General features: G+C 39.3%; 2 protein-coding genes across 2 annotated transcripts; one reads left to right on the top strand and one right to left on the bottom strand.

Moving 5' to 3' along the window:
* The first annotated feature begins 12 nt into the window (after nt 1-12).
* Nucleotides 13-18,634, top strand: PSMD5 (proteasome 26S subunit, non-ATPase 5). Its single transcript, XM_082621412.1, has 10 exons — nt 13-254; nt 6,486-6,630; nt 7,649-7,762; nt 8,198-8,326; nt 9,712-9,821; nt 11,386-11,528; nt 12,293-12,484; nt 14,198-14,307; nt 14,913-15,053; nt 17,807-18,634. Exons 1-10 carry the CDS (start codon nt 82-84, stop codon nt 18,062-18,064), a joined length of 1,515 nt encoding a protein of 504 aa, XP_082477538.1. The 5' UTR covers nt 13-81; the 3' UTR covers nt 18,065-18,634.
* Nucleotides 18,635-19,775: 1,141 nt separating this feature from the next.
* Nucleotides 19,776-24,322, bottom strand: B3GALT9 (beta-1,3-galactosyltransferase 9). The gene is made up of 2 exons (XM_082640713.1): nt 24,303-24,322; nt 19,776-21,203 (listed from the first exon to the last, which is right to left on the bottom strand). The coding sequence occupies exon 2, from the start codon at nt 21,072-21,074 to the stop codon at nt 20,100-20,102; it is 975 nt and encodes a 324-aa protein (XP_082496839.1). The 5' UTR covers nt 21,075-21,203; nt 24,303-24,322; the 3' UTR covers nt 19,776-20,099.
* Between the last annotated feature and the right edge of the window lie 29 nt (nt 24,323-24,351).

Here is a 24,351-nt window from a genome sequence, read left to right on the forward strand (position 1 = left end):
GATCTCGCGAGGCTTGGAAAAGCGCGCCGGGAGCCGGGAGCTGGGAGGGTTGACTGGGGAGCCCCGGCGGGAGGGGGCGTCATGGCGGCCCAGGCGGTGTCGCTTCTGAGGGAGGTGTCTCGGCTGGAAGCGCCGCTGGAGGAGCTGCGCGCTCTGCAGTCGGTGCTGCAGTCGGTGCCTCTCAGCGAGCTCCGCGAGCAAGCGGCGGAACTGCACCTTGGCCCGCTTTTCTCCCTGCTCAACGAGAACCATCGGTGAGATGACCCCGCAGCTTGAGCGGGGGAGAGCGACACCCCCAAGTATGGAGACGGGGATGCGGGTGGTGGTGACGGGGGAGGCTTTTCCCAGTCGCAGTGAAGGTTGAATATCGCTGAAATTTCAGAGAGGGAAGGATCCTGGGCTGAGAGGCGAGAGACGGGGTTCAAGCCCAGGCTCTGAGGTGGCCGTCGCCTGGCCTCACTGCCTTCATCCTTGAAATAAGAGGAGGAAAGCAAGGTTGCCCACCTACGGGGAGGACTCCACAATCACGTATCCAAGTCCTTGACTTTTTCCCACCTCTTAAGAAGGGGTCCTATCCTGGCAATTTGGAAGGATCCATCGATATTTTAAATTCACATACCTTTGATCCAGTAATTCCCTGTTACAGAAATTTAACATGCAGGTATACTCACACACAAAATGTACTGTATATACAGGAATATTCATAACAGAAGGAGGCAGCAAAAAACCAAACCAAACCAAACAAAAAAACTAGGAACCACCTGAATATCTATTAAAAGGGGATTCTTAAATTATGACGCGACTGTAATACTATGCAGCTATTAGGAAAATTGAGGTAGATCTATATATGTGGACATAGAAAGATCTCTAATATATGTTGCTGAATAAAAGAAGAAAATTGTAGGAGTTTGTAATCCCGTTATGCGTAATTTTTAAAAAGGATTACCACCCCCCACACCCACTTGAACACAGGCCAGTGTAGCTTTTGGAATAGCTGAAAGATACATCAGAAACTATTAATATGGTAGTGGGACTTAGAATGGTAGGATGGCAACTTTTACTTTTTATGTACATCTGTAGTATTTGATTTAAAAACACTTTGTATTTGATCATCTGATAACTTAAAAGACTTTTTAAATGTTTGTGATCCAGAAATTTAAAAGTGACCTTTCTTCTTGAAAAGATAATGAATCACTGAATCAACACTGGATGATTTCAGAGGGCTTTCTTGGCTCTGACCTTCTAAGAATCCTCCCTTTTTCATATGTGTTCTCCCTTCATTAATTCTGTTAATTAACATTATTCAGGTCTGCCTATGAAATCTCTACTTGTCCATTTTAATTCAGGCCCTCATTTTCTCCCTCTCGCTAGGTCTGTTGCATTAGTCTGACTTCTCATTACCTCTGAGTTTCCTTTTCTAGTGTGTTCTTCCCACGTTGCAACCACAGAGAACTCCTCAGGATATTTGGCTCACATCTTTGCCATGGTTTCCCATTGCCTCCAGTGTAAAATCATGACTTGTTAGTCTGGCACTTGGACCTTTACAATATATTTCCATCCTACTTTTCCAGCCTCATCTTTTTCCACTCTACACATATTTCATCTGCTCCAGCTACCAAGTGGCATTACTTTCCCTTGAGCATGACTTGGCACTTTCCTAACTTTGTTCATGCCAGTCCTTCTAACTGAAATGCCTTCCCCTCCAAATCTGTCCATCTTTTAAGGCCCAGGTGAAGTGCCACCCCCTCCAAAAAGTCTTTCTTGGTCACTCCAGTTACAAGTGACTGGCCTTAGATCTCCTGAAGGACATTATCTTTACTTCTCTTAATAATACTTGACACTATTGCCTTATGTTGTAATTCCATGTGTGTTTCTGTCTAGTTTGTAAATTCTTTGAAGAATTCATCTCTGCATCCCTCTTAGGGTGCAGCACATAATACAATATATGCCAAATAAAAGATTAAACTCATAAATTTTAGAGAGCCCACCTAGTCCAACCACTTCATATTATAGATGAAGAGACTTTCAGTGATCTATAAGTTAACACCAGACATGCACTAGGAACTGAAATGAAGGGGAGTTTGAAGAATAAGGTCTGTGGGGTCATGGTTTGCTGAATAAAGGAGCAGCTCTCTAGGAAACAATTTTAATGGAAATTTAAAGACAAGGTAGTTCAGAACTTAGTACATTGTAGACACCAATTGCAATTTGTGGGAATAATTCTCTGGATAGTGGATTAGCAGTCTCTAGATATATGGCTGTTTTCCTGCACTATATATTGGTTCGAGATCTTTTCGGATAGATGTAAACCTAGAATCATTTTTTTTTAAAATAAATTTATTTATTTATTTTTGGCTGCATTGGGTCTTCGTTACTGTGCACGGGCTTCCTCTCTAATTGCGGCGAGCAGGGACTACTCTTAGTTGCGGTGTGCGGGCTTCTAGTTGCGGTGGCTTCTCTTGTTGCAGAGCACGGGTTCTAGGTGCGCAGGCTTCAGTAGTTGCGGCGTGTGGGCTCAGTAGTTGTGTCTCATGGGCTTAGTTGCTCCGTAGCATGTGGGATCTTCCCGGACCAGGGCTCGAACCCATGTCCCCTGCATTGACAGGCAGATTCTTAACCACTGCGCCACCAGGGAAGTCCATAAACCTAGAATCTTGACCGGAGTTTTTGTGAGAGAAAGTAAGTCCTAAGATCACTGCTTTACAACATGGAAGGCAAGCAAGACTGATTGTACATTATTAATTCTTTGGCTTCTTGGTACCGAAGGGCCACATGTGACCTTAAATCTGTGCAATACACAGTTTAATCTACCATTGCTTTAAAAAAAAAAAAGCTTTATTGAGATATAATTTACCTAAAATAAACTGCACATAATAAAATATGCAGTTTGACAAGTTTTGACATGTATATACTCATGAAACCATCACTACAATCAAGGTAGCAAAGATGTCTCTATAGATGAGTTTGCCATTTTTTTTCAAGAGTTTCATATAAGTGGTGTCATACAGCATGTACTCTTTTGTTTGCTTTCTTTCACTTGGCAGTTATTTTAAAATTTATCCATGTGGTGTGAATGAATACTTGATTCCTTTTTATTTCTGAGTAGTTCTCCATTGTATAGATGAATCACAGTTTGTTTATGAACCACCTGTTGATGGACATTTGAGTTATCTCCGTGTGGGTATATTACCGTAACACTGCTATGAACATTTGTGTACAAGTCTTTACATAGACACATTTTTTTTCTTTTCTCTTTGAGTAAATACCTAGGAGTGGAATGACTGGATCATATGGTAGGTGTATGTTTAACTTTGAAGAAACTGCCAAACTGTTTTCCAAAGTGATTATATCATTTTACGTTCCTACCAGAAGTGTACGAGAGTGGATTATAAGCTTAAATATAAAACCTAAAACTACAACTTCTAGAAGAAAACATAGAAAAAAAATTTTGTGACCTTGGCTTAAACAAAAATTTCTTTAATGTGACACCAAAAGAATGATCCATAGGAGAACAAATTCATAAATTGGACTTCATCAAAATTAAACATTCTGCTCTTCAGAGGTCACAGTTAAGAGAATGAAAAGGCGAGTCACAAATGGAGAAAAGTCTTTGCAAAGAATATATCTGATAAAGGACTTGTATTCAGAATACATAAAGAACTCTCAAAACACATAAGAAGAACCCAGTTTTAAAATGGGCAGAATATTTGAACAAGATGTGTGGATAACAAATCAGCAAATGAAAAGATACTCAACATCATTAGTCATTAGGGAAATGTAAATTAAAATCACACTGAGATTCTACTGCACACCTACTAGAATGGCTAAAACAAACAAACAGAAACATTGAAGCAACCCAAGTGTCCATCAATGGATGAATGGATAAACAAAATATGGTATGCACATATACACAATGGAATATTATTCAGCCTTAAAAAGGAAGAGAATTCTGACACGTGGATGAACTTTGAAGACATTTAAAATTTTTTTTTCTATTTCTTTATTTTCTTTCTTTCTTTATTTGGCTGTGTTGGGTCTTTGTTGCCGCGCACAGGCTTTCTTTAGTTGCAGCGAGTGGGAGCTACCCTTCGTTGCGGTGTGCGAGCTTCTCATTGTGGTGGCTTCTGTCGTTGTGGAGCATGGGCTCTAGGCGCGCGGGCTTCAGTAGTTGTAGCACGCGGGCTCAGTAATTGTGCCTCGCAGGCTCTAGAGCACAGGCTCAGTAGTTGTGGCGCACGGGCTTAGTTGCTCCGCAGCGTGTGGGATCTTCCTGGACCAGGGCACGAACCTGTGTCCCCTGCATCGGCAGGCGGACTCTTAGCCACTGTGCCACCAGGGAAGCCCCTGAAGACATATTAAGTGAAATAAACCAGATACAAAACGGTAGGTAAATATTGTATGATTCCACTTATATGAGGTACTTAGAGTAGTCAAATTCATAGAGACAGAAAGTGGAATGGTGGTTGCCAGGGGCCAAGGGGAGGGGAAAATGAGTTGTGTTTAATGAATACAGAGTTTCAGTTTGGGAAGATGAAAATGTTCAGGAGATGGATGGTGGTGATGGTTGCACAACAATGTGACTGTATTTAATGCCACAGAACTATACATTGAAAAATGGTTAAAATGGTGAATTTTATAGCATAGACAATTACATTTCTTTTAAAAAAGAAAAGAAACCTATACCTATTAGCAATCACTCCCCATTCCCCTTCTCATCTCTCCCTCATCCCCTGGCAACCAGGAATCTGCTTTCTGTCTCTATGGATTTGTCTGTTCTGGACATTTCATGTAAACGAAATAATCACATCAAAAGGAAGCCTTTTGTGTCTGGCTTTTTTCACTTAGCATAATATTTTCAAGGTTCATCCACATTGTACCATGTATTAGTACTTCATTCCTTTTTCATGGTTGAATAATATTCCATCAAGTGGATCTACACATTTATGCATTCATTAATTGATGGACATTTGGGGTTTTTCCACTGCTATGAAAAATTGGCATACAAATTTTTGTATGGACATGTTTTCATTTATCTTGGGTATAAAAACATTCTTAATTACTCCCTTACCCTTGATTGTGCAAAGTGCAATCGCTAAGTTAAAAGGATATGTTCATTTGCTGTGTATTGCTATGTACTGCTTAATCACCTTTTAGGAAGGCACCAATTTAACCGTATACTCCTATTAGCAATATATGAGTGCCCGTTTATTTGTACTGCCTATTAAGAGACAAGGAAGTTATTAGTGAAACACCTCTGTATCTACATCTGGTAGTAATCAAGTCCTGCTTAATTTGCCTCCTTAATAGGTCTTGAATCTTTTCCCTCTTCTCCATTCCCACTGCTACTTCCCTGTTTTGCTCCTTCATCACGTCTCACCATCAACTACCTTTTAACTGAAAATTCTTTCTCTAAAATTGATGCAGAGTGATTTCTGTAAGTCAGAGCTCATTGTGTTCCTTCTCTGCTTTAAAACCACTTCATGGCTTTCCATTGCCTTCTGGGAAGAGGCTAAATTCCATAGCAGGACATAAAAGACCTATCAGAATCCAGCTTCTGTGCATCTTTCCTGTCTCATTTCTTGTCATTCATCCTTCTCCCCACCCCAACATACCAAGCGACTTGTGGTTCCTTGAATGCATAACAGTCTCATTCCTCTGTCTTTTATGTGCGACTACCCCCTCTACCCGGAACCCCTCTCTTCTCTTAGATAAATCCCACATTTTAGCTCAGGTGTTACCCTCTGGGAGGCCTTCCCCGAACCCTGTGTTCTTTTCTGAGCTCCCTCAGCTTCCAGACCTAACCTATAGCATTTATCTCCTTGGATTATAGTTGCCTTTTTATTTTTCTGTGTCATCCATTAAACTGAGCTCCTTGAAATTAGAGAATCTATCTTATCCTTAGAGAATATGTCTTATATGTATTATCCTAGCACAGGCATGGCACATAATAGGTATTAGGTTAGTTTGTTTTTTGTTTAGTTTAGTTTTATTTATTTATTTATGGCTGCATTGGGTCTTCATTGCTACACACAGGCTTTCTCTAGTTGCGGTGGGCGGGGGCTACTCTTCATTGCAGTGCGGGGGCTTCTTGTTGTGGAGCACGGGCTCTAGGCATGAGGGCTTCAGTAGTTGTGGCACGTGGGCTTCAGTAGTTGTGGCTCGTGGGCTTCAGTAGTTGTGGCACATGGGCTCTAGAGCACAGGCTCAGTAGTTGTGGCACACGGGCTTAGTTGCTCCATGGCACATGGGATCTTCCCAGACCAGAGCTCAAACCCATGTCCCCTGCATTGGCAGGCAGATTCTTAACTACTGTGCCACCAGGGAAGCCCGGTACTAGGTAAATTTGAATAAACTAGTAGAAGCTGGTGTTTCAAAGGGAAGTCTGTGTGGAGGAGAGCCTCATTTTAAGCTAGGTGTCAGATATTAGGTTGTTGCTTCCTACCTGGTAGGACATGAATTGATGAGATCTGTGGTGTCTGTTTTAGGGAACAGACTACTTTGTGTGTATCCATCCTGGAGAGATTGCTGCAAGCTTTGGAGCCAGTTCACGTGGCCCGGAACCTCAGGGTTGACCTGCAGAGGGGACTGACTCACCCCAATGATTCTGTAAAAATCCTCACTCTGTCCCAGGTATGAAATTTTACTAGCACATAGTAAGGGAATCAACATTTAGTGACCACCTGCCCTGAGCCAGGGTGTATGCTGGGAGCCAGAGACAGAGAGGTGAAGAAAACACGTGCTCTCTCTGTAGGGAGTATCTAGTCTATTCCAGTGTGCGTAGCTAACTATAACCGGCAGATACAAGCTAAAGTAAGAAGTTCCACTGAGTACCGTCTGAATCAGTTAGTCATCGAATACTGAGTTCCTTTTATCAGGCATTGTGCCATATGCTGTTAGAGCTACCAAGATAAATAAAGCCCGTTTCTTCCCTCCAAGGAGCCCCTAGTCTAGAGAAAAAGATTGCCATGGTAAGTCTTATTATAGTGGCATGAGTGAAGTACTGTTATAAAGGTCACTATACCAACAAATTGAGACAGTAACTCTAACCACCCCGGTAACCAAACATGCTAGTGTTTGGGTCAAGAGCTGCTGCCGAGGATTACCTTGAAGGGATAGAAGCTGAGCAGTTAGTTATCCACTAGATGTTCAACTACTGTTTTTTCTTTTCTTCTCTGAAGTATTTATTCAAGAAAAGGAGAAAGGATCGATTTATCCATCGACCATTTATGTGCAAAACTCTGTAGGAGGTGGTTTACCTATTTAGTTTCATTTAATCTTTATTACTATCCTGCAGTTAAGTATTGTATTCCCATTTTACAGACAAAAAATTAGGCTCAAAAAAAGTTATTTGATTTGCTCAAGATCAAGAACTGAAAGTTGGTAGAACTAAGATTTGTATTGTTTTCACTCACTGAGGTGTCTCAAGTCTTAACTCATCTGTTTTGTTTTGTTTTTTCTTTCTTTTCAAAGATGTGACTATACCATCTGTGTGTTTGGCTTTAATGAATTTGGGTCATTTGGAATTTAATGACTCATAGCTGTAGTTAGTAACTCCTAAAATAACTGCACACTAAGGAAATTTGACCATCATGTGTTTCCATGTTGCCCTACCTTGGAAGAGTATTTCTGATTGTTTTTTTCCCTTCAGGTTGGAAGAATTATTGAAAATTCTGATGCTGTTACTGAGATTCTAAATAATGCTGAATTATTAAAACAAATCGTTTATTGTATTGGTGGAGAGAACCTATCTGTAGCTAAAGCGGTGAGTCAGCTACAACCATCAGCCTAAACATGCAGAGACATTAATGTCCTAAATGACAGAGAAAGACCTTCTGGATTGAGAAGTGGAGGTTTAGAATGAATGATTTGCGTAATTGAATTTGCAGCCTCATATCGATGGTATGAAATAAATAAGTGGCATCAAAATAAAACTAGTAAACCCCTTTTATTTTCTAGAATGCACATTTCTAAATTAACCATCATAGAGTTTACATTGGGTTGCTTGATAAGAAGCTTTTTCTATTTTCTGTTGGGAATACTATGTATTTTTTCCAGTTATAAGTAATTATAGCTAAAATGTAGTGAATGCTCCTTGGGTAAGCTGCGTTCCATACACTAATTTTCATATAAATCTTATGAAGTAGAAAGTACAGTTTGGTATTTTTATGACTTAAGAGATATTTTCTTTCCTTATAAGGCCATTAAATCCCTGTCAAGAATATCACTGACCCAGGCTGGACTGGAGGCTTTATTTGAAAGTAATCTGCTGGATGATTTGAAAAGTGTAATGGAAACAAATGACATTGTTCGATACAGGGTGTATGAGGTAAGACTAAAAGCATCCTTTCTGGTGCCTATAATTCAGAATGTATCAAGGCTTACATCAGAAGGCGAGGTGGCTCATTTAACATGTATTTATTGAGTATATAGTCTATGTTAGGCCCTATATATACCAGGTGCTCGGGATGTAGGGATGAACTCCCAGCCTAGTGTGTGAGACAGTCATATAAAAAATATTTACACTGCACTCTGAGTACTATAATAGAGGAGATACCATTGAAATTAGACTTTGAAAAAATTAGTGAAGTAGTAGTAAGAAGAAGCTTTGTACTGAGCAGTGTGCTAAATCCTCTCATATATATTCTCTTCAATTCTCACAGTAAACCTGATATTTCATTATCATTAATCTCGCTGTTGATGGAGTCATTGACCCAAGGCCATGCAATTAATAGATTGTATATTCAAAACAGAACCGTTTACAGTCTGATTCCCTCTTCAGAACAATGTCTTACTTTGCATTGTTAATATAATGCAATCTTGATTTTCCTTCTGCTTCTGTAGCTGTTTCTTCTTGGTCTCCTGGCTCCTTAGCCTCTATTGAACCTTTAATCACTGGAGTTTGTGAAGGCAAGCTAGGGCCCTTATGCTCATGTTCAAACCAAACTGATCTTCTCCATCCACCTCATGCCCCTAATAAAAACAGCAGCAACAAACTGGCCCCGTCTCCCAGTCCATGTGGCTGGCTGTTGGACCGCCAGCTTATTCTCTGTGAGGCCGTGTCCTCCCTGCCGTGTATCCACTCAGTCATCACATTGTGTCAGTTTTACGTAAACTCCTGCATTTCTCTGCTTTGCTATAGCCACCACCACCCTAGTCTAAGCTACCAGTATCTCTCACCTGGACTACTGTATTTGCATCCAAACTGGTCTACTCCCATTTTTGTCACCACTAGTCTATCGCCACATGTAGTCAGAATGATCTTTTAAAAATCGAAGTCTGATTCTATCGTTCCTCTGCTTAAAATACTCGGTGTCCTAGATCTCTCAGTAAGCCCTCAGAACATACTTGTTGAACGAGTAAGTGAATGGCCGACTGATAGAATGAATGAATGGATGATTTTTACAATCTGTTCGTTGTTGTTGATAGGGGCTTTTGTCCCGATTGATGGTTTCTTTTTTAAAAAGGGCAGATATACCCAGGTATATCTGGGTGAGTGTTTCTGTGCCAGAGTAATTTCTTGTGTGTTCAATGAAGTTTTCCTGCTTGTGGAGACAAATAATGGATTTTTAAAAATTCAATTATATTAAGTATATAATTTATACTAGTATATAATAGTATGTAATATACTTCCTAGTCCTGCATTTAGCTTAAAATGCCATCTAACAAGTTTGGGGCTATTTTGACCTTTCTGCTTTTTCTGTTTTCTTTCAGCTAATTGTGGAGATATCTTCTGTGTCACCAGAATCTTTAAACTACTGTACCACCAGTGGTTTGGTAACGCAGCTTCTCCGAGAGCTGACCGGTGAGGATGTGTTAGTAAGGTATGTTGACGGAGAGAGTTCTTAAAGCAAAATGTCCTTTCTTGGGGTGCCAGGAGACAACCTCGGAACTTAGTGTGATCTCCCCTAGTGGAGCCTATGCTCAGGTTGCAATCTCATGACTGATTATGTCCTGAAGAAGGGGCTTTTTGAAAATTGCTCAACTTACATGGTGACAACATACCGGAACTTAGCATGACAATTCAGCTACTTTTGAATAACAGTGTTCCCTGTCCTTAGGCATGTGTGCTGTTTAAAAGTTGCCAATCACATGGTAACTGTCATTTTGTGTTACTTAATGTGTTAACATGCACATTTTATATATATATATATATATAGAATTTTTTCTTTTTTTTTTTGGCCATGCCGTGTGGTTTATGGGAACATAGTTCCCCAACAAGGGATTGAACTCAGGCCCTCAGCAGTGAAAGCGCCGACTCTTAACCACTAGACTTCCAGAGAATTCCCAACATGCACGTTTTTTGATGTCTTTAAATAATAGCACTACGGCATGATAGAAGAAACATGGACTTTTGAAAATGAGTGAGAATTGGGCTTACATGCATCTCTACTACTTAGTAGCTGTTTGACCTTAGACAAATTATTGTAACCTGTCTGCACCTGACTTTCCTTATCTCTTAAATGGAACAATGACAATTGTGTAAAGAAGATAATATGAGGATTAAGTGAATTGACCATAGAGACCAGTACAATGGCCGATATAGGCTCTCAAAAAAATGTTAATTCCAGTCTCTTTACTCCCAGCCCCTATTCCTTAAGTCCCCTTGAATATCTGCCGAGTGTTTCCTTGGATAGTCCACAATTTACTAACACATCCCCACTGTTGAATACTTGGTTCAAGTATTTTGCTGTTATAAGAGCACTATAGTTACCTTTGTGTACACAGGACTTTGCTTTCCTTATCTTAAATGATTTTCTGATTGTCCTGTGTTCTTTAAATGTGATTGAATTTGTTGAACTCACATGCATAAACCAGTCCTCAGTCATACTGTTTCAGAGCATTTGAGTTACATTGTTTCAAAGCCTTCCTAATAAGGAAATTATTTTGTTAAATTTCTTTAACTTAGTATCAGACTTTGTGACATAGGAAACAACCTTGCAAATAGTCAGTTAAAATACCTTAGGATCAACTATAAAAATACTTTTTTTAGTTAATTGAGGAAATTTGGTCATGGGTAGGCTTTAGATGATACCAAAGAATCATTTTTTACATATGTGGTAAAGGCATTATAATTTTGTGAGAAAATATTCATGTTTGACATTTCAAAATAAAACAAAGGTTGAAAGACTCTTTGAAGAGGTAGTTGTGTTTTAATGGAAACAATAATGGGCCTCAAATCAGAAGGTCATGATTTAAGTCTTAACTGCCTTGTAAAAACAATGTGATTCTGGACAAGTTACAATTTTCTCATCCTTGTGTCCTGATCTGAAAAGTAGAGCCAGGATCAGTCACCTTTCACACTTGGTGGGAAGAATTAAATAAAATAACCTATATGAAAACAGTTTATAAACTATACTAATCATATACAAAATCTTGGCATTACAGAGCCACCTGTATAGAAATGGTGACATCACTGGCATATACTCATCATGGACGACAGTACCTCGCTCAAGAAGGAGTAATTGACCAGATTTCTAATATAATTGTTGGGGCAGATTCAGACCCTTTCTCTAGCTTCTATTTGCCAGGTAAGAAATACTGACACTTGTGGAAATGACAGTGTATGTTTTGTTTCAGAGTTATTTCTGACAGGGGAGGCCAGGGATTGTTTTCTGTAGAGCTCATTCCCTTAAGATGATACCCATAGCTCCTTAATGAAGTGGAATCTATTGCTTTGGGAGCCATGCACTGTTGATTCTAATTTTCTGGAAATATTGCTGTTTAGAGCATTAGGCTGTTTCCCTTGAACCTTAGCCAAAAGAACCATAATAAAACTACTAGTAATGATACTTACAGTATATTTCACCGATTCATCAAATCTTGAGTTGGAATCTTTATCTAATATAGAATTATTCTAGCCATTCTGTTCTAGGACTTGGTTGATTCGTTTTTCTTGAGCACTTCCAGAAATTGGAAATTAATTTTAGATAGCCTCGCTTATTTCGTCGATGAACATCTCTGTTTAAAAATTTCTTTCTGATAATGACTCCAAACTTGCCTTCCTATAATTTGTATCTGCTGGTCCTTGTTCTTTATTCTCCCTCTTGCATATGACAATGCTTCAGTATTCGGACCAGCTCCGTTGACACCCTGAGATTTCTATTCCATCAGGACCACACATCACAGGTCCTTCAGTATCTCCTTATGGTCTGTCTGATTTCCAGGCAACACAGTACTGTAACCTTTCTCCTCTTTCTGACCTAAAGTTTATTACTGTCCCATGAAAACCTAGGGCCCACAATTTATGCTATCTTCTTTTTCTGTTAAAATATATTCTTGTAAATATCTTTAGGATTTGTGAAGTTTTTTGGAAACCTGGCTATCATGGATAGTCCTCAGCAGATCTGTGAGCGTTATCCTGTCTTTGTGGAAAAAGTCTTTGAAATGACAGAAAGTCAAGACCCCACCATGATTGGTATAGCAGTGGACACAATTGGAATTCTAGGATCCAATGTTGAAGGAAAACAAGTTTTACAGAAAACAGGTTGGTATGACTTGTTTTGGCTTTCCTTAAGGATATCTCTTTTTTGTGGGGGGGACAAGAATTCATCATATAAGTTCATTTGCTTGTATGTTAACTGCATAGTAGAAACTACTTTTTCAGATGGCAGTCTTTTTACCATGACCTTGGACTAATCCCTAAAAGGTCTCATAATTATTACTGAATTTTTTTTTAACTTGGCTGGACCAAGCACTCTTTCCCCTCTCCATCTTTCTTAAATAGTGTTCATAGTACAAAGGCCATAGTCTGGAGTCAGAAAGACCTGGATTCATGTCCCAGTTCTAACACTAACTTAGCTTTTTGAGCTTCACTTACTCACTTCACTACTCTAGGCCTCACTTTCCTTATATATAAAAAGAGTATAACAACTACTTCTCAGGGTTGTTGTGAATATTTACTGAAAAGACACATTTGTTTTATATTTATATGTCAAGGAAGGGAAACAAAAATATGTTACAAGATTTTATGTTAAGAGTGATACTTTAATGGCACATCCATGAGTATCTTGCAAGTACTATGAATTCTACACACAAAAAAATGTACAGCACTGTTAAAACCCTTGTGAAATATATGTTGAAAATTATATATGCTGTTTATCACAGCTAGTATCCAGGTTATGTGTACTTTTCTGACTGCTTGTACCTATGACATATGATCCTTTTACAATCTTGCAAAGAACATACTGTTGTCATTCTCATTTTACAGATAAGGTAGGTGACACTCAGAGAAGTTGAGAAAATTTTCTAAGATCATTCAGACTGTGGGGCAGCTGCTACTCAAATCCAGGTCCTTTGATTCCAGAGCTCTACACTTTAACTTACATATGCTGTATTGCATACGAATGTGTTTTAGGCCTGTCACTTGGTTTCTGACCACATGTTTATTTTTATATTGGTTTAGGTTGGTAGCAGTCATAGTATATGAAAGCATACTTTTAAAAATCTCATTGTTCACTTAACACCCATTAGGATGGCTATTATTTTTTTAAAAAACAGAAAATAACAAATGTTGACAGGATGTGAGAAATTGGAACCCTTGTGCATATCTGGTGGGAATGTAAAATGGTACAGCTGCTGTGGAAACATGGTGGTTCCTCAAAAAATTAAACGTAGAATTACCATATGATCCAGCAATTCCACTTCTAGGTATATACCCAAAAGAATTGAAAACAGGGGGTTAAATAGATGTTTGTACATCTGTGTTCATTAACAACGTTATTCACAATAACCAAAAAGGGTAGAAACAACCCAGTGTTCATTGATGAATGAGTGGATAAACAAAATGTGATATATACATTCAAAGGCATATTATTCAGTCTTAAAAAGGAATGTAATTCTGACACATGCTACATCATGGGGGAACCTTGAAGATATAGTGCTAAGTGAAATAAGCCAAACAAAAAGACAAATATTGTATGATTCCACTTATACATGGTACCTAGAATAGTCAAATTCACAGAGACAGAAAATAGAATAGTGGTTACCAGGGGACGGGGGGTGGGGGGAAAGGAGAGTTGTTGATTAATGAGTACAGAGTTTCAGTTTGAGATGATGAAAAAGTTCTGGAGGTGGGTGGTGGTGATGGTTGCCCAACAGTGTGAATGTACTGAGCTGTATGCTTAAAAATGGTTAAAATGATAAACTTTATGTTATGTGTATTTTACCACAATAAAAAATATCTTGTTATTCTTCAAAGGAGCTCGCTTTGAACGCTTGCTGATGAGAATAGGATATCAAGCAAAGAATGCCTCAACAGAGCTCAAAATTAGGTGTTTGGATGCAATTTCATCTCTTTTTTATTTACCAGTAAGTAGATTGGGAAATTAATGAAGAACAGTGGTATATCTGGGGGAGAATAAATCTGTATAATACTAGTTAACTTACTATAAATGTTGACCAAATAAATGCCATCTTTCTCACTCTTAGTGAAAGAAGATAACCCTCATTATATCACTAGTGACATTTTTAAAGTTAAAATGGAATCATAGAGTATTAGAACTGGATAGGACCCTAGAGATTGCTTAATCAACCCCATCAAAAAAGAAACAAGACAAGGCTTCCCTGGTGGCGCAATGGTTGAGAGTCCGCCTGCCAATGCAGGGGACATGGGTTCGTGCCCCGGTCCAGGAAGATCCCACATGCCACGGAGCAGCTGGGCCTGTGAGCCATGGCTGCTGAGCCTGCGCGTCCGGAGCCTGTGCTCCCCAACGGGAGAGGCCACAACAGTGAGAGGCCCGCATACCGCAAAAAAAAAAAAAAAAAAGAAACAAAACTGGGGAAGTCTGGGCTGAGTTGGGGAAGAATGCTCCAGACTTGGCAGAGCTCACACAGCTAGTTAATGACAGGGTATGATCAGAACCCAGGTTTCCTGGCTTCCTAATGTCTTGAGGTTTTCCTTTTCTGTCTTGCAGCCTGAGCAGCAGACTGATGACCTCCTGAGGATGACAGAATCCTGGTTTTCTTCTTTATCTCAGGACCCGCTGGAGCTCTTCCGCGGCATCAGTAATCAACCCTTCCTTGAACTACACTGTGCTGCCTTAAAAGTGTTCACGGTAGGCATCCTCTTCTTTTCCATGCCTTCTGGGACTCTGCCAGTTCAACACATGTGTACTTACAATGAGCCAGTCTCTGCCATGCCCTGGGGATGCACAAGTGCATAGGAAGTTTCTGCCCTCTGCTATTAGCGTAGACTAATTAGGGAGACAAATATGTAAACAAATGGTTTCAGTAAAAGATATTAGGTGCTGTGGCAAAATGTTCGAGGGTGCCGTGGGATCACAATTAATTCCGCATTCCTTATCTGCCATCAAGCAAGCCCTTACTACCTTAGCCCTGGTTTTCCTCAGCCTTATGTCCTGCCATCACTTCTGGCACTGGCAGCTCTAGTGACAGCAGACTGCTTGCTTCATATCTCTGGACCCTCGTGTACGCTCTACATTCAACACTCTCCCTGAGCTTGCTTGTTAATCTCTTATTTATTCTTCAAGGACTAACTCAGATGTCTCTTCAGCAAGCTTTGCCCAAACCCACAAGGTTGAGTTAAGCAGTGCTGGCTTTCCTTCTTTGCATTTATTCATTTATTCAGCAAATATTTGTCGAGTTTATTTTCTTTGCTAGGTTCTGGGGATATAGTAGTGAACAAAAGATACAAAGACCTTCCTTTCATGTAGCTCATCGTCTACTGAAGGACTCAAGCAGTAGATATAATCATAAAGTTAATTGTATAATTATAGTTGTGGTAAGGATCATACCTCTGTGTTCTGTTTATTACACTTTGTTGAAAATGTTTATTTACTGACCTCTTCAACAGAGTTTATTGAAAATAGGAGCCATAGCTGATTTAACTTTGTAGCTTCAGCACTTGCTGTGGTTCCCTGGGCTCATAGAAATGTAGTCATCACTTTAGTAATCTTAATAATGGGATCTCAGGCAGCATGCTTGGCCTAGAGAGGGAGGGAACAAGGAGCGGGGGGCAACAAGAGAGGGAAGGCTGGACTTCCCTGGTGGCGCAGTGGTTAAGAATCCGCCTGCCAGTGCAGGGGACACGGGTTTGAGTCCTGGTCCGGGAAGATCCCACATGCCACGGAGCAACTAAACCCGTGCACCACAACTACTGGGCCTGTGCTCTAGAGCCCACGAGCCACAACTGCTGAGCCCGTGTGCTGCAACTACTGAAGCCTGCGCGCCTAGAGCCCATGCTCCACAACAAGAGAAGCCACCACAGTGAGAAGCCTGCACACCGCAACGAACAGTAGCCCCCGCTCGCCGCAACTAGAGAAAGCCCATGCACAGCAACAAAGACCCAACGCAGCCAAAAATAAAGAAAATTTTTTTAAAAAGTGGGAAGGCTTCCTGCAGGATGTGATACAGGATCTGTGTCTTGAAGGATACAGGATACCTGTCAACTTCAAGAATGTTGTTTTTAGACTGTTTCATCCTTGTCAGTAGTCACTGTGATGGTCATTTTGGCTCCTGCGCTGGTATTCTCATTATTTGTTTTTTTTCCCACTCTTCTACCTTATGCTCCACTTAGCCATAGTTGTAGAGATAATTTTTGATTTACTGGTTTGGGCAGCTGTTTTTATTTCAACCCACCCATCCTCAACTATTGTTAAGTAGGCTGATGTTTCTCAAACTGTAATGTCTTGTTAAAATGTAGATTCTCATTCATTGGTTCTGGAATAGAGCCTGAGATCCTGAATTTCTAACAAGTTCACAGGTGATGCTGAAGCTGATGGTCTGCAGAACACATTTTGAGAGGAAGACATAGGCTGTAAACTTGATTGTGCCTTGTTCTACATTAGAATATAGTAGTGAGGTTTTTAAAAACATTTTTTATAAACGTTGCTTATTCATTATTTTTAAATTTGGAAAAGATTGAGTAGTAGAACTTTTTAAAGCATATAGAGTCATACCTGTTTGGTATGACTTTAAGGTGTTTCCTTTTAGTATTGGTATTAGTATTTATCTATTTATTGGTGTAATATTTCAAACATACAGTCATACCTTGCTACCTCTGCCCAATCCAATTCCCCTTCCTCCCTCTCTGAATGTAATCACTTTCATGAATTCAGGGTTTACAAGTGCACCCGTGATTTTGTACTTTTACTATCTATGCATATATGCTTAAATTACAGTATTTTAAATATTCTTAAACTTTGCAAATGGTATTGTGCTCTTCATATCATTCTGCAATTTCCTTTTTCTCCCTAATGTTATGTTTTTAAGATTTATCTATATTAAAAGAGGCAATTAGAAAGGCATTAGTATTTCATTGTATAGCCACAGTGTGTCAATCTCCAGTAAATGAAGATTTAGATAGCATCTATTACAAATGATGCTACAATGAACATTCTCGAAAATATCCTCTTAGGAACATGTATGAGAGTTTCTTTAGGGTAGTCTTTTCTTCTCAAGTCTTTGTCTTGAGTTTTCCACTGTTGTAACTATGCCATGTGTATAATTTGGATCTACTTTTTTCATATAACAGATTTACCTATCCTTTATAAACTTTATTCTTAATGTTTATTTATTATTGCTATATACCATAATTTACTAACTCATCTTCCCACTATTAGGGATTTATAGTGTACCTTTCACAGTGTGATGAGCATCTTTGTTTACAGATTTTTAAAATATTTTGATTATTTTCTTAAGTTAGAGTTTCAGGAGGGAATTTACTTGGGCAAAATGTAACATTTTTAAGGTTCATGTTGCCAAATTTCTTTCTAAGGTTTGTGCCATCCCATTAACAAACTTAACTTAAGGCTCAGAGGAATTGTGTTCTTTTCCCCTTCTATTTCAGGCCATTGCAAACCAACCCTGGGCTCAGAAACTTATGTTTAACAGTCCAGGTTTTGTAGAATATGTGATGGACCGGTCCGTAGAGCGTGACAAAGCTTCAAAGGATGCCAAATATGAACTGGTGAAAGCACTTGCCAATTCTAAGACAATTGCAGAAATCTTTGGGAACCCAAATTATTTGAGGCTCAGAACTTACCTGAGCGAAGGTCCATACTATGTGAAACCTATTTCCACAACAGCAGTGGAAGGAGCAGAGTGATTTCTTCTAGAGTTTGGACCATTTATTGACCAAAATTTCTCCTGAGGCATTTGACTCCATCTGTATTTTACAAAACAGAGACTTCCCTCCCACCAGAATTATCATGGAGTATCTAATGTAATTTTATCACCAACATTTGCTGTGTTTCTACATTGAAATTCAGTGTAAAGCCAGGAAAGCAGGCAAACTTGATCGTAATTGAACCAGATATTTCTCAGATTCCTTTGACTGCCTTAGTCTTTGCAAGAAGATGGAAGTTTTGTTCTTCTCCCAGAAAATTTTCATGGACTTACTCACCATCTTATTTTAAAATCCACTTTAACTAAAATGGAACCAAATTGTTTCTGAATTCTTTCTATCCCCCCACTCCCTTATTTTTTTGGTCTTTTTTTCCCTTCTGATTCCACTTTCAAAGTCTTGGATATAAATATTCTTTGAATAACAAGTAATATGCAATCTTAAAATTATGTTCCCTATACTAAGAATAAATACTTTTATTAATAAGGTCTCTTTTGCTTTTTTGTTACTATTATTCCTTTGAAAAATAGATAATAAATCTTTTAAAATGTTTCTAGTGTTCCTCGATGCTTTTTTTTTGCTGTTTATCAAGGCATCTTACTGTGTTGTGGTTTTGGGTGGGGAGGAGTGATAACATGCTAAACCAGAAAGGTCCCCAAACTCATTTTATTTATTGGTGGGGCATCGTTGTTGAGAGCTTTGCTTTTAATTTCTGAGATCCATCAGGTCCACATTGAGTTGATCAGAGAGAGGGAAACTGACTCCTAATAACTAGAGTCAGAATGGAGGGGTCACTATGCCTAAACCAGGATACCATCTTACTGATTAACAAAGGATGCACTTGCTTTTCATTGACAAAAAATGTTCCCACCTGTTTTCCAGTGCTGTGCTCTCTAAGCAGCAAAGTGATCACCAATCCAGAGGTTTCTACATGAATATGTTATCAGAGTGTGATGGTTCAGAATGGAGAGATAGGTTTCTTTCAAGCCATGGTGGTGATGTTGATAAACCAGCCCTGCTCTGTTACAAAATGATTCTCAAGTGACTGGAATTTTCTTGTCCCCAGATTAGTCATCTCTGTTCCGCCATCTCTGGTATCCGTGAGTCCCCTTTTTCCATCTTTCCATATGGGCCATTTTCCTACTGCTAACACCACTAAATTTCTGTTGTTTTAAGCCACCTAGTTTGTTGTACTCTGTTAGGCATCTTTAGGAAACTAATAGAGTGTATACATAACATGAAATGTGTATTTGTTGCATCCCGTTTGTAAAATACTGCCTAATTAGGACTTGATGAAAATTGTTTCACAAAAAATTAGAGATCCAAGTCTTTACCCTAGTGAGATTTAAGTTAATATATACTAGGTAGCTAAAACTTTTAAGTAATTCCACCACCCAGATTACTAAAATGTTTCATCTTACAGACAAGATGAACATTTTGTTAAATTCCTTATTTAGTGTTCTCCTTTAATTCTGAGAATTCTCAAAAATCAGTCACAGCTGCTATCACTGAGTCATGACAGTTCCATAGAATGTGATTTTTAGAAATCCATTAATTGTAAAGAGAAACAAGACTCTTGGTTATAATTAAATTTAATGTTCTCTCTTTTCTAGACAAAAGGTATTATTTTGAAAAGAGTCATGCTACACCAACTTAAATTTCTTAAAATGAGATCTCAATTCAATGTAGTACATCAGAGCACTAAGAACACTGCAACTTGCTGAGTACAATTAAAGATTCAGAGAAACTACATAAAACACAAGGAAGGGGCTTCCCTGGTGGCGCAGTGGTTGAGAGTCCGCCTGCCGATGCAGGGGACACGGGTTCGTGCCCCGGTCTGGGAAGATCCAACATGCTGCGGAGCGGCTGGGCCTGTGAGCCATGGCCGCTGAGAGGCCCGCGTACCGCAAAAAAGAAAAAAAAAAAAACAACAAAACACAAGGAAGGAGGGACACTTTCTGTAACAAGGTAGGAGGTAATTTTTAAAGAACACACTTTTAAGAAAAACAAAGAAATCCTAATCACCATAATACATGACATTATTTTTTATGGTACCCATGTGAAAAAGTTTAAAGCTGTCAAGGTATGTCAGAAGTTTGCAGGAAATGAGCCCATAGTAGGTTTCAAACAGCGTACATTCTTTCCCACTGTTAATTTCCTTCCATGCCAGGGGCATTTCAGCATCTGTAGTTTCTGAGGATGTGAAAATGAACTTATAGCAACATCTGTTGTATCTGATGTGGCTTTTCCCAGAAAACCTTGAACTGTGTATGGGTATTAGGCCAATGGATTTAGCACAAATTCCTACAAACACATCAGCCGGCACCATAATGGGGACTTCTTTGAAAACTACGTACATCATCCGAGCCACATCTTGGGACATAACAAAGGCCTCACCACTGCAGTAATCTGGGTAGTACTTTTCTGGGTACTCGCTGAAAGGGACAAATTCTTGGCTATTAGGGTCTCTGTTGGGTGTATCCTGATGGATAACTCTTCCTACATAGATATCTTCAAGGTGTTCTTTCAGATTGAGGAGGTAGTCTACCAAGCTTGGTAGATTGACAAACATCTCTTCATCAACCTTGAGAATGAACTGGGCGTTAGGGCAGAAAGTCACAGCCCACTGTGTCATGGTGATAATCTTCAGAGTTTGATTCTCAGCACTGTCCGAGAAGATTCCTTCAATTATATCATTATTCTTTTGGGACTCTTTGTCTATCTCTTGCTGGGCAGTCACCAAAACAGGCATTCCCAAAGCAAACAGTGTGAGAATGGGATGCCCTCGGACACTGGTCACGTTACCCCAGGTTTTCCTGATGAGGTCCCGCCTTGTTCCATTTCCTGGGCTACTGAAGATAAGAGAGAGCAAAAATATGTTCTTCCCTTTACACACCTCCGACTGGCTCAGGATATAGTATTTGGAAAGATTACTTCTTAGGGGCTCCATGTTCAATTTTCTTGCCTTATCCTTAATTTCAAGAACTTTCATATCTACATAAGGCAAAGCATGCAGAAAATATTCTTCCACAAAATCAGCCCCAAAAAGCAAGGCATGAAATAGAATAACATTAAACAGAATGAAACACCACTGGTGAGTCCGAAGTCTGCAGAATGTCACCTAAATAAAAGAACACACATTCAAGCTCCATCTCCATTTCTGTTTTTGTCCCCACTGAACACTATAGGTACCTCTCACAACACTTAGCGCTACACTGTTTTAGGTGTTCATTATTTAGTTCTGTTATCTGTCTCTCCCACTATATCATGGCCCCCTGGACAGCAGGCATCATGAATAAAATGTTGGTTGTTTTCTTGCTTGGAGGAAAGCCTACTTACTATATACGAGGCACTGTGTTAGACACTGGGGAAGCAAAGAGAAATCAGACATAGACACATGGATATAAAGTAACAAGTGCCATCGTGCTAAAAGCCTACAGGAAAATATATGATATTCTTTCTGGAATTGAAGCACTTGGATCAGTTTCTTCTCTAACTACAAAGGTCAAGAGCTGTTTTTCAATGGAGTGGTAGCTTTTGTTGGCCACTGAACAATAGCTACTATCAAACATTTACATTCTTCTAGCATGACTTTTCAATTTAACAATAAATTCTGACATTGCTTTGACAATGTCCCCTAATCCATCTGACGCATCTATCAACATGGCCAGATTCCTGCTATCTGTATAGAACCTCTTCAGAGATCTAGGACATACCTGTGCCAAGCTTACTTCACCTATCAAAGGAGATGGAAACTTTCCATCTGGAAGAGCATATACAATGTAGTATTGCAATATACAGAGCCAGGGGACATTGGAGGAATTAAATCTCTATTCATTGGAGCTTCAATCAACAAAGACTCCCCTAATGACACTTACCTCTTCCTGAGCACTTGCTGGGGGCAAGGCACTGTGCTAAGCACTCTACATGCCTGAACTCATTCAGCCCTGGTAATATCCCTTTCAGATATGTTATCTTCAAACTTCAGCTGAGTATACAGGCAGTATAGGAATTTGCCCAAGATCTCTCAGTGAATAAGAGGGTGAGGTAGGGCCATGATTTGAACTCAAATCTGTCAGATTTCAAAGCTCACTCTTAACCACTAGAGAATCCTGAGTTCCATCTTTTACTTTCCCGTGTCTGTTGAATAGGAAAAACCAACAAAGCAAAACAAACTCTCACAATTATAATCTGAACTCCTTTCCATTTTCTCAATTCTGATGATTTACACACAGAAGAAACTTCAGCCTACTAAAAGCTTATTTTAATAGATATAAAATGCTTCAAAGATTATAAGAAACTTGCCTGCATGTTGTCTGTGAACGATTTCAGGGCTTTGGAAATTATTGAGTCCAGATGCCAAAGTATGCCCAAATGTATCTCAGGATCACTCAGTCTAACAGCAATTGAGGTACAGTACCTTGTGCCTGAGACTTTAAGGATAAGGTTTCTTGTCAATCAACCTGAGCTTTTGTCCCAGAATACCTGCTGGCTCCATAGGACAGCAAGTGCTGATCATGTTACAGCTAAAGTGAATCCAGAACAAAGACTAGAAAGCAAACCTCTTCAAATGCTTCCAACCTTATTTACCTCTTGAAAATGACCCTGGTGAAGTGCCTGGTGAAATATGTGTGGGAATTGAAAGAACAGTTACTTCACCCATATCATCTCTCCATAGCATCATCACAGAAGGAGTGCATCTCAAGAAACTAAACAGTTGGAGTAGTTTCTGCTCCCTGGTACCTGCACATGCAACAAATGTGTTAAATATCAAGGGATACTTGTCATCCCTAGTGGGTGCATTTTTTTTCTACCCAAAGAAACTTATGGTGTGGTTTGGCGTATGTCTTGTCAAGAAGGATTTTGTATTCCTAGTATAGGCCATGGAAGAACATTCCTAAATAAATTACATGTCATCCATCTACCTTTCCCAGGCAACTTTATCTCAAAATGGAAAACAACGTGTAGTCCATTTTAGCCTGAATCAGAGAAACTAAGCATTTGATGTTTGCAATTTTCCTATTGCGTGAAAGTGTAGGAATTACTCCAAATACCATTTGAGCAGCAAGTTTATGAAAGAAAGAAGAAGGAAGGAAGGAAGGAAGGAAGGAAGGAAGGAAGGAAGGAAGGAAGGAAGGAAGGAGGGAAAGAAAAAGCATCCAGCATATTTTTATGTTCCTGTCACATAAGCAGTTGTACCGATCATTCTGTTCCTATGCCAGGCCATATTTCATGTTTTTCTTTTTGTGTGTTGATCTTCCTACGTGCCATTTATAGCAGTTTTTGTAGTTATTTGGCTAGGAATAATTCATTACATTTTAAAGTTGGCTATGTTTTTCTCAACAATCATTGTGCAATCTTGGAGATTTTTACAGAGTGGGAATATATATCCTAAAAAAAATTCAAATGATAGGGAATTTTTACATATACTAAATTGAATGATTACACAGGTGTTGAATTTAATTAAATACAAATTCTATTTTGCAATTTTCTTTTCATTTTTTAATAAGCCATAAATTTTGCTCCTGAAAAAAAAAGAAAAAAAATTTTGCTCCTGGATAGCCTCTGGGCTTAAACTTAGACAATTTGGTTTCTTTGTCCATGAGAGGTTGAAACAATGTTGTCTCTGGGGCAGTTCCATCTGGAATTTTCAGTTTCATTCATCAAACTCCTACCATCCTGGGGTTGAGACCATTTGCTGCAAATAGATAGGGGTGCCTGGTTTTCTTATTACCTTAGCACTGCCTTTTCTTTCAAAAAGGTTATCCAATCTGTGTACCCATGTCTTCCTAAATTTTCTTGTAATGTTGTCATCAGTCACTCCCTGGCTTCGAAGTTCACAGAGGCTTCCAAATCAAATCAAACCAAATCAAATCTGCTCTCTTGAGACCTGACTTTCTGGACTCCATACTTAGTTTCCACCACAAAGAATCAACTTTTTATTTCCCATGTTTCAAGTACCCTAGATGTGCTCTACCACTAACTGGACATACGGGTGTCTTATTGTCTATATAAATGTTATGTCTATGCGTTGTTTGACTTTGGACACGTCTCTTAAATTCTCCCTCTCTCCTCCGTAAAGTAAGCATAATAAGAAAAAAGTGCCGCACGGTCGGTGCAAGATCAGATTGGATGACAGACATAAACCTGCGGGACAAATTCGTGTGTACAGCCTGGAAGTAAACTTTGGTCCGTGTGCCACAGGTCTAAGAGGACTTACGCATGTTCCGCCTCCCTCTACGCTCCTCAGCTCTCCCACTTCCCCTTTA

This window comes from Mesoplodon mirus, assembly GCF_964341445.2.
Source record: "Mesoplodon mirus genome assembly, chromosome: 1".
Classification (NCBI taxonomy): Eukaryota; Metazoa; Chordata; class Mammalia; order Artiodactyla; family Ziphiidae; genus Mesoplodon; species Mesoplodon mirus.

Excerpts from the sequence above, each read along its gene's own strand:
- PSMD5 (XM_082621412.1), top strand. The coding sequence starts at position 82 with ATGGCGGCCCAGGCGGTGTCGCTTCTGAGGGAGGTGTCTCGGCTGGAA. Across the intron at positions 11,529-12,292 it reads CTCTAGCTTCTATTTGCCAG|GATTTGTGAAGTTTTTTGGA; the intron begins GTAAGAAATACT and ends AAATATCTTTAG. Across the intron at positions 15,054-17,806 it reads CTGCCTTAAAAGTGTTCACG|GCCATTGCAAACCAACCCTG; the intron begins GTAGGCATCCTC and ends CTTCTATTTCAG.
- B3GALT9 (XM_082640713.1), bottom strand. The coding sequence starts at position 21,074 with ATGAAAGTTCTTGAAATTAAGGATAAGGCAAGAAAATTGAACATGGAG.